The 21175-nt window shown below is 41.5% G+C and overlaps 1 protein-coding gene and 1 pseudogene across 2 annotated transcripts; both read left to right on the top strand.

Annotated features, from left to right (window-relative positions):
* Positions 1-5625: 5625 nt before the first annotated feature.
* On the top strand, positions 5626-6376 carry LOC306796758 (annotated as a pseudogene). Its single transcript has 2 exons — positions 5626-5869; positions 6287-6376. The product of its transcript is annotated as an uncharacterized misc_RNA (transcript).
* A 6624-nt stretch (positions 6377-13000) lies between these two features.
* On the top strand, positions 13001-19498 carry LOC306796221 (contactin-2-like). Its single transcript, XM_079295053.1, has 7 exons — positions 13001-13060; positions 13518-13766; positions 14217-14492; positions 16491-16832; positions 17245-17277; positions 17941-18029; positions 19240-19498. Exons 1-6 carry the CDS (start codon positions 13030-13032, stop codon positions 18024-18026), a joined length of 1017 nt encoding a protein of 338 aa, XP_079151179.1. The 5' UTR covers positions 13001-13029; the 3' UTR covers positions 18027-18029; positions 19240-19498.
* The last annotated feature ends 1677 nt before the right edge of the window (positions 19499-21175 follow it).

Genomic DNA, 21175 nt, shown 5'->3' with positions numbered 1-21175 from the left:
ACCTGAACATTAAATGAACATCATAACCTGTTCATTGAAAGTAAAAGTACAAGTAAATGCTGTTAATAAAAAAGCAAAGGGTCAGAATTGTGAGAATTATGAAGTTTATTCTTTTAAGTGCTGTGGCATCATGACCAAGGACATGGAGCTGTGTTGAACATAATTGGGTTGCTGTGATCCATTCAGGAGCAACAATGTTCAACATAATATATTGTACATAAGTATACTTTTGCATCTACTATGAACTTATCATCATAATTCTCCGAAAAGCAATATGACACTATGAAGGAGTTGTAACAGTGCGTTTATAAGTCTGCTCATTAGACTAGAGGATGTAGAGGCCAATGCATCATATTATGTTCAGCAAAACATATTCACTTGATGCATCAGGTCAGTGTTTAGAGAAAGGACGCCTGCCTTGTAAACTCCTGTGGGCTGATTTGAACACAAAGGTTTTGCTGAAGCTGAATCTGCAATTGGGCGACTGCTGCCATCATAACTCCATCTGATCATCCACAACATGACTCAAATATCAAAACATGATCAACACTAAAGCAGCAACCCAGTCATTGCTTGAAACTGAAACATGTTCTGTTCATCTTCAAAAGAAGTTGGTTTTCAAAATTGCGAGAATTCCGTCTCGCTCTTCTTGGGCTGAAGACTCGTCCTGCGATGCTCAATATCCTTTCACAGGCCGCTGAGGCAGGTAGAGGTGTGTTCAGCGTCACAGACAGCTTGCGCACAGCTGCGAAGGATTTCCCTAATGCTGCGCTCTCGCGGCTCCTGTCAATCCGTGTATATAGCTACAGCTAACGTTAGCCAACTAGTGCTGCACAACTGTCAACACTTCCTCAGCTCACTAACTCGCTAGCGATCCACTGGTGTTGGTCTTCGTCACCACCGTCGTTTGTTGCGGGAGCAGCAGGTGCTTCCATTTCTGCTTCCATCATGAAATCAGTCATCGTAGAGTGGAATGCTACTCAGGTAGTCGCCCGCTAGCTTATAGCATGTAGCATCCTGGGCATCACTGGGAATCAAAACACCACAGCTTTGAGAGCACTTGTTTTCAATTGTGCATTAACGTGATTAACTAATGATTTAACTTGCTGCTAGGACCACTGGTTCACCAAACCTGCTTGCGTGCAGTCTGTGTTCCACCACAGTCCCCGACGCTGCTCTCAGGGTTCATTTTGTTTCTAAAGATAGATTTGATTTTGTAGCGAGTAACGAAGGTTTCAGGGGAAATGTATCGGAGTAAAAGTATCACTTTTCTTTGCAAAATGTAGTGAAGTAAAAGTAAAAGTAAACAGAAATATAAGTAGTAAAGTAAAGTACAGATACCCAAAAAAACTACTTAAGTACAGTAACGAAGTATTTCTACTTCGTTACTATACACCACTGGGAAACGGGGACCCGGAAGCAGCACCTGAGGCAGAAGCATCTTCAGTACCCGAGTCCAGCGTAGCTGCTCTTTGACTCACCTTCCAAAACACTCCAGGAAAATAGAAAAGGTCACGTAAATATGATTCTGTTGTACAGATAAAAATATGAACATTATATCGAAGAAAGCACATGTGCCAAAGGCCACTTAAAGGAACAGTGTGTAACATTTAAGGTTATGAATTAGCTTAGAAAAGTAATTTATATCTACAAGGGGAAAGGTCGTCTTCCTCGGAGTCGACCATCTTGCACCTCCATTCTACGGCAGCCCAGAAGGGACACTAGCGAGAGCTGTCAGTGTTTTTACATTCCCTGAAGGTAGCGATGCGTTCCCAAACCCGATGCTACTTTTTAATGATGGTTGTATTTATATGCCCCGACGTTCCTGGTGTTTGTTCGTTCTTTTAAAACCTTTTGATGTCATTTATTATTACGCTGCTGCTCCCCTCTACTCTGCTCTCTCTCTGTCGGGCTGATCTACACTAACTACACACACACACATAGACACACACACACACACAGACACACACACATACACAGACACACACGTACACACACACACACACAGACACACACACACATACACACACACACACAGAGACACACACATTCCTGTTAAGGCCCTGAAGTGAGGTCCAGGAAATTTCATATTGGGAGTGAGGACCACCCTTTCTGCTATACTTAGAAAAAAATGAATGCTGCATTTCAGCACTAGGAGGTGCCCTGAATCCAGTTCCCACCTCAGATTCTTTAAAAAAACCAAAGAAAAAATAGAATTATTTAAATCAGTTGACTATAAGAGTGAGGACCATTTCATAGGGGGCGCTGTTGGGAACGTTTTACAATAGAATCATGTACCTACTTTCTCTCTTTAGCTTGCAGTTATTATTTTTTGTGATTATGAAATAATAAATAGGTCTGTATGTGTTTTAAAATAGTCACCATGTTGTAAATCATTGATTAGACTGCTGCATAAAGATACAGATGCTTTTTAACGACATAATTATTGCTTTACAAAAGTAGACCATATTTAAAATTATTATTGTACACCTTCCAACAAAGATACAATGAATACCGTCTCCTGCGTACAGAATTGGTTTATTTAAACAATTACTACTATAAAACAATAGGTTGCATGAATTGTTTTCTAATACATTCACACTGCATTAGAAAACTAACAGTGTTCTCACCCTCAGTATCTATTAGACTTACAAAGACTTCTGTTTTTGCACAATCATTTTTTATTTGTAATCCTGTGTGATCCACATTTCTTTTCTTTCTTCATCTCCACCGCCTTCATTAACCAAAGTTAAAAAGGTCACAGGTGATGCCAAATCCTCCCAGCATTAAAGCCTCTGGGCAGCATCATGGGAAAATCTTTTGGCTCTCACTCCCTCTCACTCTTTCCCTGTCTCTCTCTCTCTGTCTTACTTTCCCTGTCTCACTTTCCCTGTCTCTCTTGCCCTCCCTCTCTCTCCCTCCCTCCCTCCCTCTGTCTCTCTCTCTCTCTCCCTCCCTCTGTCTCTCTCTCTCTTTCTGTCTCTCTCTCTGTCTCACTTTCCATGTCTTCCAAGTTAGAGCGTTAGAGGTGGGGGATGGGAGAACTTCTGCCTCAGTCCAGGTGAAGAGGGGGAGCCCCTCCTCTTGATGGGCCATCATTTAAGCTCAGAGTGAAGCAGCAGGGACACCTTAGTATTCTCAGCTTCTCCTCCTCTGACTAACAGGCCTGATTTACAGCCTTAAATGTTGAAAATTTCACATTTATCAGCACAATTAGTAATTATACAGTTTAATCCTCTGTCACAAGTAAAAGTTCCCACAGACTCACACTAACTTTAGTGAACACTTAACTACAGAATGACTCTTCCGAAACGTTTCCAACCTCAATATGGCTGGAAGAAAGTTTCCATGCCCAGTTCACGAAGCTATACAGAGCCACATTACATGTGTAAATAAAATATACATTCATTCAATGTTAAACACAGCTTATACGCGGATATGTGAGTTCTAGTGCACGAAGGTCAAAAACTCCAGGCGGGGCACTCTAGCGCTCGCCTGAACAAAGTGGAAAGGACTAGAACTCTGAAGGATAGCTTTTGCCCCAGTTAAATGTCACATAGTCTTACAGAGAACTAGCTTCAACTGCCTGCTCCATCTTAGAGATAGAAAGAGGCGCCCTTGCATATCTAGCGCCTAGCTTATCTAGTCGGCCGAACATAACAATATGCTGTTACATCAACATTTCACACACACTGACGTTCCAGAGAAGGCGGGACCCGGACGTGAGCCAGTGTGGGCGGAGATGCCCAGAGCTCCAACCGGCTGTCTGTAAGATAGAAACAGATCCGCCTCCTACTTAGTATTCAACCAATAGGCTTCCATCCGAAGAACCTATTCACCGCTCGCGCACTCTGTCTAAGCGCCTTTTAGCTTTTCATTCGCTCCTACAGAGTGAACTTTTTTCGAGGTCCATGCACGTTTAACTGCTGGACATAATACTTCTGTTACAAATAAACCTTATTGCTTGAATTGAGCTAAACGCCTCGACCTAAGTCTGTTCCCCTGAGTTTTCTCCTCAACATGAGTTTCATTCTCAACAGGGGACTTGTTGTGCAGGGGACTAGACAGTTTGCGAGAGGCTGAGGCCTGTTAACCTGTCCCATTTAGGTACCATTTAGGTCACACCAGGCAGAACACTGAGAATTATTCCTAGAAGCCATCAGGTAACTACTTTAAGTAATGGCTTGCATGCCAGATGAAAAGTCAGGGGGAAAACACAGTTATCACAATGCATTCTGATGAAAATTTCTGAGTAGAAATTCATGACAATCCGTCATTTAAATATAATATAATATATAAGTCACGAACAGACAGTCACTACCATTCTAAGGCCAAACATATCTCGCCTTAAATACAGAGCAGAAGGCAGAAAGTTGTGTTAGCTCATTTGTGTGAGAGCAGCTAGTACTGCAATTGTATTAGTACGGCTCTAACCATGCACTTGCTGTGGGGGGAATAAGTTTGCCTGCTGGTGCTATGGGCACTCACTTGCCTTGCTAAATGTAGATCCGGGTTTTGTCGTACAACTGTCGTGGCCTGCGTGTGGGCAGAGCGTTGGGGATAAAGCTCGCCGCATGGTTGTTGACAACCTTTTGGAGAATTGTGACATACGATGTTTACAAGAGACATTCTTACCGAAGCAAGACTTGGAAAAACTCAACTCTTTTAATGATAACTTTCATGGTGCTGGGGAGTCTACAACTGACTTTGGCATGGGAATAGTCAGAGGAAGGATTCCAGGGGGTGTGGCTATTCTCTGGAATAAGAAGCTTGACTCTTTGATAAATGTGGTCAGGCTTAGTGTTGACTGGTGTGTTGCAATACAGTTTACTCATGATGATAAGGAATTCACTATCCTAAATGTTTATACACCCTATGAGTGCAATCACAATGAGGATGAATATCTAAATAGGCTTGCCTTCATCAATTCCTTCATTCAAGACAATACTTCTTCTAGTATTTATGTTATTGGGGATATGAATGCAGATATCTCAGACACAAGCTCAGTATTTGCCAAGCACATGGCTCAGTTTTGTAAAGACAATTATTTTATATTATCAAGCAAAGTGCTTTTGCCTACAGATAGCTATACATACATTAGTGAGGCCTGGCACACTACATCATGGCTGGACCATTGTATTGGTACAGCTGATGCTCATGCTTCATTGGGATGTATGGGCATTCTTTATGGCGCAGCAACAACTCATCATATACCTTTTGCTATGTCGATAAATGTTGAACATCTGCCGGCGCTATCTAGAAATGGAAATAGTGTCAACACAGAAAAACTTGACTGGTCAACTCTCACTGAAGAGGACGTCTTAGTGTATTCTGCTCGTACAGACCAGTCCTTCAGTAATATTCATCTAGCTAGAGATGCAGCTGTGTGTACTGACGTTAACTGTAAGGATGTGGTGCATAGGAGAGATCTCTGCTTCATGTACAATGATATAGTAAGTGCTCTGTATAAAGACAGCAAGCCCTACTACAAGCATCATAATAAGACCCATAACATCAAACCTGGCTGGAACGAGTATGTATAGTATAGTTATATGTATACACATACATTATACACATACATATACACATACATTATACACATACATTATACACATATATTTATACACAAACATTCATACACATACATATACACATACATTATACACATACATTTATACACATACATTTATACACATACATATACACATACATTATACACATACATATACACATACATTATACACATACATTCATACACATACATATACACATACATATACACATACATTATACACATACATTCATACACATACATATACACATACATTATACACAAACATTCATACACATACATATACACATACATTATACACATACATTATACACATACAATTATACACATACATTTATACACATACATTATACACATACATTTATACACATACATTATACACATACATTTATACACATACATTATACACATACATATACACATACATTTATACAAATACATTATACACATATTTATACACATACATATACACATACATTATACACATACATTTATACACATACATTTATACACATACATTATACACATACATTATACACATACATATACACAACATTATACACATACATTATACACATACATTTATACACATACATATATACACATACATATACACAACATTATACACATACATTATACACATACATTTATACACATACATATATACACATACATATACACATACATTATACACATACATTTATACACATACATATACACATACATTATACACATACATTATACACATATATTTATACACATACATATACACATACATTATACACATACATTTATACACATACATTTATACACATACATTATACACATACATTATACACATATATATACACAACATTATACACATACATTATACACATACATTTATACACATACATATATACACATACATATACACAACATTATACACATACATTATACACATACATTTATACACATACATATATACACATACATATACACATACATTATACACATACATTTATACACATACATATACACATACATTATACACATACATTATACACATATATTTATACACATACATATACACATACATTATACACATACATTTATACACATACATTTATACACATACATTATACACATACATTATACACATATATATACACAACATTATACACATACATTATACACATACATTTATACACATACATATATACACATACATATACACATACATTATACACATTCATTTATACACATACATATACACATACATTATACACGTACATTCATACACATACATATACACATACATATACACATACATTATACACATACATTTATACACATACATTATACACATACATTTTTACACATACATATACACATACATTATACACATACATTATACACATACATTATACACATACATTATACACATACATATACACATACATATACACATACATATACACAACATTATACACATACATTATACACATACATTTATACACATACATATATACACATACATATACACATACATTATACACATACATTTATACACATACATATACACATACATTATACACATACATTCATACACATACATATACACATACATATACACATACATTATACACATACATTTATACACATACATTATACACATACATTATACACATACATATACACATACATTATACACATACATTTATACACATACATATACACATACATTATACACATACATTTATACACATACATATACACATACATTATACACATACATTCATACACATACATATACACATACATATACACATACATATACACATACATTATACACATACATTTATACACATACATTATACACATACATTATACACATACATATACACTGTGGCAGCCGGGGTGGGCGAGCCCAGGGAGTAGTGATGGCAGGAAGATACTACAGACTACCAGAGAGAAATGGATTGCACTTTGCACACGCTCCCTTAGTGCCAGCAGGCAATCAGCGCAACAAGGCACACCTGAGAGAGCCGGCCAGTGGAGCTTCATGGGCGGATATAAAAGGAGAAGGAAGATGTGAAGTCGAGAGAGTAACTTAGGTGAAACCATTCAAGACGGTGAGATATTGTGAGACTACTTAGCAAACGACCCTGGAACGGAAGACTACCCCAACTGGATTGCCCCCGGCTACTGACCCCTGCTTGGAGGAGAACGACGCCCCTGCCCAATCCCTGGACCGTACGAGAATTGCGCCTTGTGTATCAGACCCCGGAACTGCACCTAGACCCTTCTCTTGCTTAACGGACTTGTATTGGCTGTGTGGCTGCTGTGTCGTTACCAATACCCCAGTAAAGTATTTGATTGCCACGTCTTTAAGTCTCCGTGTCTTTATAAGTATTGCATATTGTCCAGTAACACCCCTGACCACCCCGGGGGGCTGTTACATTGGTGGAGAATGTGGGCATTCTAACCGGCTTCTGGACAATATCTAATATTTATATTACGCGTCGTATCGACATCAAAATGTCCGCGCCCAACCCTGTGCAGGAGCTTCTCGCAGGTCTCATAGCCAGCAATGCGGAGACTCAGAGGAGGCACGAAGAGGCAATGCAGATGCAAGTACAAATGCTGCAACTTCAACAGCAAACACAACACCAACACCACCAGCAAATGGAAAAATATATGGAGTTGCAAACCAACCAACAGGAAGTGAAACGACTGGAGCGAGTGAATCCCTCGCGCTTCCTGGTTAAACAAACAGCCAGTGACGAAGTGGAAGCTTTCCTTCTGACTTTCGAAATCACTGCAAAACGTGAACAATGGCCCGAGGAACGGTGGGCAGACTTGATCGCTCCTTTTTTGACGGGCACCGCGCAACGGGCTTACCAAGACCTAGCCAATATTTCACCCGTCACCTACGCAGCACTGAAGGAGGAAGTGCTTCAGCGTAGCGGGGTGACTCTTCTGACAAAAGCGCAGCGATTTCATGAGTGGAATTATGATGCCACCCTCTCTCCAAGAGCGCAACTGTATGATATCACGCGGATCACTACCGCCTGGCTGATGTCGGAGCCCCTCTCATTTTCCCCCCTTGATCGGGTAATCATGGATAAGTTACTGAGGTCATTACCGTTTGAAGCAAAAAAATTGGCAGGACAAAAAAATCCCCGCAGTCTCGAGGAACTGACTGAGGTAATGGAGGGCTGGCAAGCGGCGCAGGCTCTGGTGCGTGGGGGAAGACCGCCCAAGATGGAAATATCCACCCGGCCCCGACTGTTGAAACATGGAGATTCCCCACGAGAGCCGGCCATGAGGACCCCTCCCGTGGAAACCCCCCAGCGCAGATCCCTGTTAACCCCCGACACCCGCAGGTGTTATGACTGTGGTGAGATGGGACATATTGCCTGGAACTGCCCACAGCGGGGGGACGCCCCCATGCCCACAGCTAGCGAGACATGACATGAAAAAACCCTCTCATGGTCCTGGAGAGACGAGCATTTACACTTCCTGTTACGAGCACAGTGAGTTGTGCAATGTTCTGCAGCACCCACGTCACCCTGAGAGCGTTTAAAACCAAGGAGGAAGTGAAGTCAGTGACATCAGGTCACGCTGTCAGACTGCCTCATTGAATACATTGATGACCTGTGACCTTATCAAATACATAAGAAGCCTTTCTCACAACTAAAAGAATCCCTCTCATGACGATGATCCTATTACTGTAATTATGACATCATCACCTCAATCTGAAAATAACTTTGATTTCTCTTTTCTTCTCATTTAGTGAATGAATTTTAATAAATAGTTTAAAAAATGTTTAAATTATAAATATTTATATTTTCTAAATAAAATATATTTGATTAGAATTATAATCAATTATAATACAAATAAATCGAATGAGAGAAGATGGAGGTTGTTTTAGTTTTTTTTAGCACATAGTGTCAGAAAGGTCCCGGATGTATTTTAAATAAACTTCTAATTGACTTCAGTGTTAATGTGTGGATCAACACGCTATCACCATTCCGTGCGAAATAAAGTAGCATCGCTCACTGAAAGTCCTTCATATCGACCATTTAGAATCTTACATGAAGTTCATTTGAAATGAAATATCTTTAAATCTTAAAAATGACACAAATCCGAGACGAAGAAAAGTCAGTGAGATGAATCTCCGTCTGTAATGAATCCATCACGCGCTGATCCCTTCATGTTGTTTTCATTTATATATTGACCACAAACGGTCCCGTTCATAAAGCTCCTCTGTTCTCTGCTCTGCTGGTGCACGGACAACCGGACAGCAGTCATTAGTCACGTGTCAGCAGAAACCAATCAGTGAGCGCTGTGGCCCCTGATAGGACGGCGGTCTACCAAAGACCCGATCAACGAACAACTCAGCACCCTGATCAACAAGAGCATGAAGCCTATAAAGGGACATTTTCATATAATATAAGAATAATGAATAATACCTGCTGCTGATTCGATCCGAAGAAAAACAATAAAGAGTCCAATCAGTGCAGTTCTGCTCTTCATCGCTGCATCAACGTGTCAAAGTGAATCCGTCTCTTCAGAAGAATAAACACAAAAGTAAAACAAAGGGTTAAAAAGTATGAAATGAGAATAATTACTGCGCCATTGTGAAGAAGACTTTTACTTTCGGTATTACAAAACAACGCTCCGTTGACGTGTGTAGGTGAAGTCTCTGGAGTTACACCGCAGGTATCGAGACCTTAGACCCTTAGACCCGAGAGACCCAAGAGACCCTGAGACCCGAGAGACCTGACAGACCCGAGAGACCCGAGAGACCCTGAGACCCTTAGACTCCAGAGACCAGGAACCACAGACGGACTGGAGCTGGTCTCTCCTCGACCAGAACAGCACGCAGAGTATTAAAGTCAGCCCACACCTGACCGCAGGTGTGGGCTGACTTTCATTGGTTAATCTCACACTATCACAGCACAGCAGCCCATCCCCACAGCGGAACTATGTACAAGTGAAAGACAGAACCGGTTCACTCAGCAGAGATCAGCAGTTGAGTTCCGCCGCACCTTGTGGTTGAACCTGATCACATAAATGTGTTCAAAGTTTACAAACATCACCAAATCAAACACTTCAAGAGTCAATCAATCAAGTTTCTACTTAAAGATAACTCAAATAAATCATCATGTCATAAACTAATTATGAACAAATATATTTGAATCAATAAGTGAAACATTGTTGACCAATGGTCAGAACTTCAGATTGTAAAATATGGAGACAAATATACAAAACACCTTTCAATATAATGTAGTGCAGTAAAACTCCACCTTTAAGTATTACCTCAGTAATACACACATAATACAGTTATATAAAATAATCTGTAGATATTTGATAGTTCCCACATGCTTTGTAACCACTTGACATACATCAGATGTATGTCAAGTGGTGGTGTCTTGTAATCCCATGTGGGTGTCACGTATCAGCAGAGTTAGGTGAACCTGAAAGCAGATTCAGATGCAAATGAATCTGAGCTTGGCCAAGAGCACATGCTACCGCTGTAGTAGTAGTCCTGGTTCTGGTTCTACCGTGACTCCCTTCCCTCCAGCGGGTCCAGCAATACGTCCTGGGTCTCCAGCAGCGTGGTGTTGGCTCCTCCCTCCGGAGCTGGATCCTCTGCTGGAGGATCTGGGTCTGTCCACGGTGGACCGGTCTCTGCTTGAGGATCTGGGTCTGTCCACGGTGGACCGGTCTCTGCTGGAGTCTGAGCTGAAGGAGGTTCTGGTGAACCTGCATGAGTTCATCTGGTTTCACCAGAATCCGACCCGGTGGCTCCGATGACGAGCATCAAGAACAACTCTATAGAAACAGACCATCTTCTCTCTGATGGTCTGTTTACTGATGGAGGTCTGATAGAGGATCAGGACTACACTGAGACTGGTTCATATAGAGGATCAGGACTACACTGAGACTGGTTCATAGAGGATCAGGACTACACTGAGACTGGTTCAGATAGAGGATCAGGACTACACTGAGACTGGTTCAGATAGAGGATCAGGACTACACTGAGACTGGTTCATCTAGCAGATAACACATGTTTAACCATTAGCTCAACACCTTCGATGTAATGCTATAACCTAAAATCAATACATCATGTTTCTACAATTTCACTCTGACAATCATGCTTTTAAACTTATTTAACAAAGGAAAGAAAGATAACTTACCAAATCAGTCTCCAAACAAAGCCTGCCTTGAGGTTGATCAGCTGCTTGGTCTGCTTTCGGGAGGAAATGCCCAGGTGAGCGTCCCACGCCCTTCCTATTGCCTCCCTGTGGTCCTAACGGTAGGCTGCCTGTTACCTGCCTGCAGTGAACTGGGGGAAATAGGCGAGTTCAATGTGCGGATCCGCCCGGTGCCCGCAGCGAATCCGCTGTTAGACTGTGCGCGATCTGTAGGCCGGGCGTATCCGGCGCGCATGGCCGAACCGGGTGCGACAGTACCGCGGATCATGGCGGCCTGAGGGCGGATCCGCCCCGGAGTCGACTGCTATCTGGGATATTATAAAAAAAGAATGTAAATCTAAAAAACATTTTATATCATATATACCATATATGTTAAAATATAAAATGTTTTTAATATTTATATTATATTATATATGTACATATATATTATGAAAAATAATCAAAAAAGAATGATAATTTCAAAATATATAAAAATAATATATTTATACACATACATTTATACACAAACAGTCATACACATACATATACACATACAATTATACACATACATTTATACACATACATATACACATACATTATACACATACATTTATACACATACATATACACATACATTTATAGTTATACACATAGTTTCAACCCTGAGAGGCTTTAAGCGTCACGTGAATGAGGCGAATTTCGCGTATTCGCCTCATTCACGCCATTCACTCGTACTCGCATCCAATCCTCGTCTTTAACCGGCTCACCATTTCTTGAAAGAGACATCGCTGTTCAGTCATTCAAATGTATTTATTTAGCTGTTTGTGCTCCACAAGCTGAGTGCTATATAGTCCCGTTATATTGGAGATATCGGTCTCGTTTAAACACATTTCTTATTTGTTCTAGTATTATTTGGCTATTCAGGTAAATGATGTGGCTGTTCTGTGTTTACAGAAATGTGACTCATAAGCACCAAACCTCTGTGACCAGCACGAAGTGTTTTTTTTCATTAGTGAAGAGGAAGAGCTTTGTTTTAATTCTTTACATGTTGTACCGTGTGAAGCAGGTTGAGAAGAAAATAAAGTCGTAACAATGGCAACTGTTTCAGTTATTCAACAAATATAACATTGTTTTTACAGTCTTGGTCTGTGACGTTTTGAATAGAAAAAAAGAAGATATGAATCGATTATTCGGTTGTCACCATTTCCTTTCACTCAGGATGTGGGTAGAGCTGATGCTCGACGAGATGAACTCAAACAGCAGCGACACAGGATGGAGGCTGCTTCCCTCTGCCTGATACTGTGTAAGAAAATCTACTTCTTTCAATAATTACAATGTAACTTGTTTCTTTTTCTTTGTTCATTCGACAACCAGCACGAAATGTAGTTTAGAGATCTGACCAGAAGCAGAAAAGTTCAGAGTAATTTACAGAGTAACAGTACGGGTAAGATATGAATATGCTCTAATAAATACAGGATGACCAAAAATCTACATTACATAACGCGGATTAGTGAGTTATCTTGATTTGATTGTTGATGATGAAGTCTGGAGTTTTTTTGTTTTGGTAATATGAAGTTTGCTTAAAAATGTTCTGCTGTCCTCTTGGCATCGGGTCTTTGAACCCGAGCTGCAAAAGTGTAAAAGCTGCAAAGTTTGCTGGATCATGGTCACGAAACTTTATTTGTACGATAACAGATGTCAAACTGATGTTTGTTTGTTTTTAAAAAGCGTTTCTGTCATTTCTCTGTTGGCACTGCCAGCAGCCACACTGAGCATCCGTCCCGACAAGTCTCAGTTCTTTCGGTATGAGCACGTCTCTGTGACGTGTGCGGCGCCGACAAACTCCAGCGTCTGGACGTTGATGGGGAACAACTCCTTCAAGAGGTCCCGGCCCTGCGAGGGCGGCGGCGCCTGCGCCCTGAAGAACGTCTACCCATCGGACACCGGAGTGTACTGGTGTCAGTCCAAGCAGGGCGAGTGCAGCAGCCCCGTCAACATCACAGTGACTGGTAATGTCGGCATTAAACTTATCTGGGAGGATTCTGGGAGGACAGGTTGAACACCAACAGCTGTTGTGGGGCAAATGGTGACAGATCGAGAAGTATACAAACGTAGAGCCGGTCGACTTCATGACGCTTGTTTGGTGGAAGAGAAGAATATTGAGGCAGTTTTAGAATTGTGGTAAAGACGGAGAGATGAAGTGAAACATTTTGAGAGTAAAGTCAAAGCGTCTTCCTCTGTACAGAGAGCATTAATACGCTCAAATATACACATAGAATTCACTTTAGTTGCTTCAGACTTTTAGAAACACCAGCATCGTGGCCCACAGGTTCATCTTTGTCTCTTTAATAAGCTGTGAAATAAGCAGCTGGAGACACCATGTGTCAACAAAAAAGAACTACAAATATCTACAAACACTGTGGAGAAAATGACAGTGGGTTTTCTCGACTGTATTTCAGCCGGTGTCGTGATCCTGGAGAGCCCTGCACTTCCCGTGACAGAGGGAGTGAACGTGACCATTCAATGTTTCTACAAGGAGAGAAACGCACCGAATCCGACGTCGGATTTCTCCGCTGCGTTCTACAGAAATGATCTTCGCATCGGCACTGAGGATGCTCAGTGGAAAGATGGAGGAAAGATGGTCCTCCCAGCGGTGTCCAGGACTGACGAAGGCTTCTACATGTGTGAACACCCCACGAAGGGGAAGTCACCGCAGAGCTGGCTGGCTGTGTCAGGTGACATGATGTCCTGCTTCCTCGTTACTGTTTACCGATGTTTAAGATGTTTTAGGTTGAAGACATGTAGGTCGTTTTATAGGCTGCTCCCAGTGTTTCTTGTCTCTAGAGGGAACGTCATCATGTTAACTCCACTAGAAGAGCATCCTAGAGGACACGTCATCATGTTAACTCCACTAGAAGAGCATCCTAGAGGACACTTCATCAAGTTGTCTCCACTCGAAGAGCATCCTAGAGGACACTTCATCATGTTGTCTCCTCTAGAAGAGCATCCTAGAGGACACTTCATCATGTTGTCTCCTCTAGAAGAGCATCCTAGAGGACACTTCATCAAGTTGTCTCCACTCGAAGAGCATCCTAGAGGACACTTCATCATGTTAACTCCACTAGAAGAGCATCCTAGAGGACACTTCATCATGTTGTCTCCTCTAGAAGAGCATCCTAGAGGACACTTCATCAAGTTGTCTCCACTCGAAGAGCATCCTAGAGGACACTTCATCAAGTTGTCTCCACTCGAAGAGCATCCTAGAGGACACTTCATCATGTTGTCTCCTCTAGAAGAGCATCCTAGAGGACACTTCATCATGTTGTCTCCTCTAGAAGAGCATCCTAGAGGACACTTCATCATGTTAACTCCTCTAGAAGAGCATCCTAGAGGACACTTCATCATGTTGTCTCCTCTAGAAGAGCATCCTAGAGGACACTTCGTCTTCAAAAGTAGTGTATTGCGCACTTTTATTCTAAAAGTACTGCTATACAAACAAAAGGGCAATAACATTTGGTTTAAACACTTTCAACACATCAGGTTCTTGTAGCAGCAGTATTCCTTCACACAGCAGCAGTTCTATCTCTTCTATATCTGTGCTCAGTGTGTGACTGTATGTGAAACGTTCCGCTGCTGTGCAACAGGAATAACATGTTTCAGCTAAATGTCTGTCTTCATGACAGTCAGAGCATGTGACAGCAGCTCTACTCTTCATCACTATGATGCTGTAACTCAGAGGTGATGATGGTGACCCAGCGATCAAAGAATAAAGACACTTTACCCACAATTTATGTGTATTTTCCCTTTAACTCACGAGATGCAGCATGTTTTATACTTAATGTGAATATAATTCATACTTTGTTGGCATCTTATTCTGAAAACCGGATGTTGGTCTGAAGAAACCGGATGTTGTCTCACGTTAATGTTTCCGCTAACTTTCAAAGTCCTAGCTTAGCATAGCACTGATAGATCCAGACTCCATTCAGAAAACAAGCATTTTAAACGTGATTTACTCGTCGTCTTGTGGAGAGAACTAACAAAACATAAATTCAGACTTTTTACAAATCGGCATCACTACGTATATTTCTGCATCCTTTTTATCCGTTTATTGCAGTTAAATGAAAGTAAAATCAGTTTATTTAGCGTTGATACAGCTGTAGTAAACAGCCACCGTGTCTTGTTAGATACACAGTGAATACAGATCTGTGAAATCCACGGAGCGCCTCACGTTATGTTATGAACCAGACAAGAGAGAACAGGAAGGCGTCTTAAACATCATGAGCAGGCTGCGTTCACACTGGATACACAGTTAGAAATATGAAAACACAGGAAGGTGTGCATTTTGTAATCAGTAATAGTGTAAGTATATAAATATATGAAGGCAGAAAAGGTGATTATATTATCAGGCAAATTGCTATTTAACTCTCTGAATACTGTGCAGTTCACACAGATCTACATCGGAACATTTCTATAAATTCATTTTTGAACCTGTTTTTTTTAAAGCAGTCATTGCATTTCGCATGATGTCTGAGGTGAGGGATGACTTTTCATATTAAACGGACCTGCTACAGATTCAGTGACCGATTATTAAATGATAGCTGCAATAACTACAGCACTGCGTTCTCAAACACAAAGACCTTCTGGATGGAATAAAAAAAGAAGCATTTTCAAAATCATGCAGACTCAATGACTCGAAGGCTTAATGTCAAATATATTTTGTGTTTCTTTAACAGCATCTGAGCTGCAATGCCCTGCAGCAAAGGAAGCACGCAAAGGAGACACGGAGACTCTACGGTTTGGAATGAAGCCTGGAATGGATGTCTCCAAAGACCTGACTGTAGAGTGTTTGTATCGGGATGTAGATAGTGAGACAGACAGAGATTTCTTTCTGTTCCGTCAGGGAGAGGAAGACGTAAAGAGTCAGGACAAGACGTTCAAAGGAAAGACAGTTCCTTCGCTCGAAGAACGGTCTTCAGGGAACTTCTTACTTAAGATGACAGTAGATCATCGTGGAACATACTGCTGCACTGTTAAAGATGAAGTCAACAAGGACAGCTGTTCTACAACCCTCACTGGTGAGTACACAAAGGTTCATATTATTTTACTAAAAGCTGTTGACAAACTGCTTCAACAGAGGCTGTTGCACACCGTTAAACAGCAGTTCTCCGTTAACCCCGATGGTGCAAACACACAAACACCACGCTGTACATACTCTCACCTCAAAGAGGTCGCCATTGAGGGAACAAAGAGGGATCTTGTAGCTGCCTTTAAGTTCAGTGATGAATGGATTTCATTTTGAATGTTTTGCTGTGTGGCAGGCCGAGTGTTTGGATCTGTGTGTGGTGTTGGTATGTTTGGACGAATAAACATTTAAATTAAAAATGAATAAAATAAAATAAAGACCACAGACACACTTCTACGATATAAAAGAAAACACTGCGGCTGGATGTGAATAATGCGTGATTGTTGTTTTTCATTTCTTCACAGTTCGTGCACGTGAACAAGGCCTAGAGAAGCGAGGTAAGTGAAAGACTAAAAGTAACTCGCTCCTCCACCGTACCCTCGGTGTCTTTTCGGTTATCCGGCTCAACGAACACCAACAAACGTGAACCTTTTAAACGGTCCTCTGGAGCCGGTTATCAACATCTGTTTTCTCCATCTGGCTGTGAGTGCGTTCACATAAAGGGGCGGAGTTTACAGCGCTGTGACCAATCACAGACATGGACAGGTCTGCTGTCAGCAGAGCGGCATGATTCACAGATCTATAATATTACACAAATATTAAGAGTTAAACACATTATTCAGGCTGAACGTCTTCATATTTGTGTAATATTTTCTAACGACACACGTACGGAGAAGTGGAATGTGTTTGTTCCAGAGTTAGTGGAGCTCCACACAACATGTACTGCATGTATGTCGGTGGAATCATCTTAAAATGATACAGGGAGAAAAGTGCAACCGGAAACGACCACAGTGTTTGAAGAGCTGCAAGCATCTACCTCCACGTACCGTCAGTGGGGCTCGAGTCGTCGTTGCGTCCCCGCCTCTTTCCCAAAAGCGTGCGGGGACGGACTGCAGCGCCCTGAACAGCTGGAAGAGAGCGTGGATGGATGAAGAGATTGGTATTGTATTACAAGTCTGCAGTAAAGCACCAACATCAACATCTCTCCGACATTCTTCCAGGTATGGATCCAGCCACCGGCGGCGGCATCGGCGGCGGCATCGGTGGCGGCATCGTCATCATCGGCGTCGTCATCGTCCTGCTTTAAAAAGTAAATCAGCATCTGATGGTGTAATAATAAAAGTGGGGTTTTTCATGCACTTGAGCTCCTTCAGGCAGTCTTGCCGCCTGCCGCCAGTCGTACACACTAGCCAGCCTAGCTTGTGCAGCTAACAGCGAACTTTATGCTAAATATGCTAAACTGGCTGAAATCGGGGAAACTGTCAGGTGGGACATCTGAAGCTGAGAGAGAGAGAGAGAGAGAGAGAGAGAGAGAGAGAGAGAGAGAGAGAGAGAGAGAGAGAGAGAGAGAGAGAGAGAGAGAGAGAGAGAGACCGGGAGAAGAAATCGAACTAGAGTCAGAGGAAGATGAGACGGAGGAGACCGTAAAGGAGGAAGGGATAGCACAGACAAATCGGGAGCACATCGGCCCATCGCGGAGTCAAGGTGAAAAAAGAGGAAACGACGCACTACGGGCTTCATATCTGGTTACAGAATAGCGAGAAAGGGGCTACCGCACACAATCACTGAAGACGTGAGCTTGCCAGCTGCCAGAGAGATGGTGGAATGTATGATTGGAGAGAAAGAAGCAAAAAAGTTGGACATGATCCCGGTGTCCAACAACACTGTGTCGCCGCATCGATGCTTTGTCCGAAGACATCCTGGCTACATTAGTCGCTCATTAATTGTAAATTAAATGTGATAATCTGCCTCTGAGCCTGTGCGTGTGTGCTCGCATCCGTATTGCTCTTTAAAAGTGACGCCTTGTGTCACTGAAAGTCATTGAAACTTTGTTGCAGTGTTTCAGGGCGTTTTCACACCTTCAGTTCGTTTGCTTTGTTGCAGTTGCTCCTTTGTTCGGTTTGTGTTCACACTGCAACATTTAACAGCGGACTAAATAGTGTAAACAAATGCCACGCGCGAGCAAACTGTTCTCTCATTGGTCCGATTCTTATGCGGCTGTAAATAGGCTCTGTTGCTTTTTAATTTGTTTTATTATTAAGGGGGGGGGGGGGGGGGTGCGCGAACCCGGTCGGGATGTAGAAGGGGGTGCGCGGCCTAAAAAGTTTGGGAACCGCTGCTCTAGAATATCTCGGCATATTCTTCGATGGGCCGATGAAGTTTAAACACGGGGTAGAAGAAGCCTGTGTTTCAATGAATCCTCTGAATGAATGTGTGATTGATAATGACAGTTTTCTTTGATTTTCTGAGGGGATTTTATTATTTGCCTTGTGAAGTAATCTCACCTTATTTATTCACAGGAAGGCCAGTGGTGAACCAGGGCACGAGAGAGGAGAGGATTGAGCTGGAAGGAAACGGCAGTGGTGTATAAAGTACTCAAAAGCCATACTTGAGTAAAAGTAAAGATACCTTACTGGAAAACTACTCAAGTAAAAGTAAAAAGTCACCTATTAGAATACTACTTGAGTAAAAGTCTTAAAGTAGCTGATATTTATTGTACTTAAGTACAAAGGTACTTAAGTATCAAAAGTAATTTTCTGACATTAAATGTACATCATAACCTGAACATTAAATGAACATCATAACCTGTTCATTGAAAGTAAAAGTACAAGTAAATGCTGTTAATAAAAAAGCAAAGGGTCAGAATTGTGAGAATTATGAAGTTTATTCTTTTAAGTGCTGTGGCATCATGACCAAGGACATGGAGCTGTGTTGAACATAATTGGGTTGCTGTGATCCATTCAGGAGCAACAATGTTCAACATAATATATTGTACATAAGTATACTTTTGCATCTACTATGAACTTATCATCATAATTCTCCGAAAAGCAATATGACACTATGAAGGAGTTGTAACAGTGCGTTTATAAGTCTGCTCATTAGACTAGAGGATGTAGAGGCCAATGCATCATATTATGTTCAGCAAAACATATTCACTTGATGCATCAGGTCAGTGTTGTGAGAAAGGACGCCTGCCTTGTAAACTCCTGTGGGCTGATTTGAACACAAAGGTTTTGCTGAAGCTGAATCTGCAATTGGGCGACTGCTGCCATCATAACTCCATCTGATCATCCACAACATGACTCAAATATCAAAACATGATCAACACTAAAGCAGCAACCCAGTCATTGCTTGAAACTGAAACATGTTCTGTTCATCTTCAAAAGAAGTTGGTTTTCAAAATTGCGAGAATTCCGTCTCGCTCTTCTTGGGCTGAAGACTCGTCCTGCGATGCTCAATATCCTTTCACAGGCCGCTGAGGCAGGTAGAGGTGTGTTCAGCGTCACAGACAGCTTGCGCACAGCTGCGAAGGATTTCCCTAATGCTGCGCTCTCGCGGCTCCTGTCAATCCGTGTATATAGCTACAGCTAACGTTAGCCAACTAGTGCTGCACAACTGTCAACACTTCCTCAGCTCACTAACTCGCTAGCGATCCACTGGTGTTGGTCTTCGTCACCACCGTCGTTTGTTGCGGGAGTAGCAGGTGCTTCCATTTCTGCTTCCATCATGAAATCAGTCATCGTAGAGTGGAATGCTACTCAGGTAGTCGCCCGCTAGCTTATAGCATGTAGCATCCTGGGCATCACTGGGAATCAAAACACCACAGCTTTGAGAGCACTTGTTTTCAATTGTGCATTAACGTGATTAACTAATGATTTAACTTGCTGCTAGGACCACTGGTTCACCAAACCTGCTTGCGTGCAGTCTGTGTTCCACCACAGTCCCCGACGCTGCTCTCAGGGTTCATTTTGTTTCTAAAGATAGATTTGATTTTGTAGCGAGTAACGAAGGTTTCAGGGGAAATGTATCGGAGTAAAAGTATCACTTTTCTTTGCAAAATGTAGTGAAGTAAAAGTAAAAGTAAACAGAAATATAAGTAGTAAAGTAAAGTACAGATACCCAAAAAAACTACTTAAGTACAGTAACGAAGTATTTCTACTTCGTTACTATACACCACTGGGAAACGGGGACCCGGAAGCAGCACCTGAGGCAGAAGCATCTTCAGTACCCGAGTCCAGCGTAGCTGCTCTTTGACTCACCTTCCAAAACACTCCAGGAAAATAGAAAAGGTCACGTAAATATGATTCTGTTGTACAGATAAAAATATGAACATTATATCGAAGAAAGCACATGTGCCAAAGGCCACTTAAAGGAACAGTGTGTAACATTTAAGGTTATGAATTAGCTTAGAAAAGTAATTTATATCTACAAGGGGAAAGGTCGTCTTCCTCGGAG

Source organism: Melanostigma gelatinosum, assembly GCF_949748355.1.
Source record: "Melanostigma gelatinosum genome assembly, chromosome: 23".
Classification (NCBI taxonomy): Eukaryota; Metazoa; Chordata; class Actinopteri; order Perciformes; family Zoarcidae; genus Melanostigma; species Melanostigma gelatinosum.
Note: the sequence above shows the minus strand (reverse complement) of the source record. Positions and strands in the feature narration are given on the sequence as shown.

What these genes read in the sequence shown, in the direction of transcription:
- LOC306796221 (XM_079295053.1), top strand. Translation starts at nt 13,030, where the DNA reads ATGGAGGCTGCTTCCCTCTGCCTGATACTGT. An exon ending in GAGCTGGCTGGCTGTGTCAG is followed by an intron (nt 14,493 to 16,490) that starts GTGACATGATGT and finishes TTTCTTTAACAG; the next exon opens with CATCTGAGCTGCAATGCCCT. An exon ending in CTGTTCTACAACCCTCACTG is followed by an intron (nt 16,833 to 17,244) that starts GTGAGTACACAA and finishes ATTTCTTCACAG; the next exon opens with TTCGTGCACGTGAACAAGGC.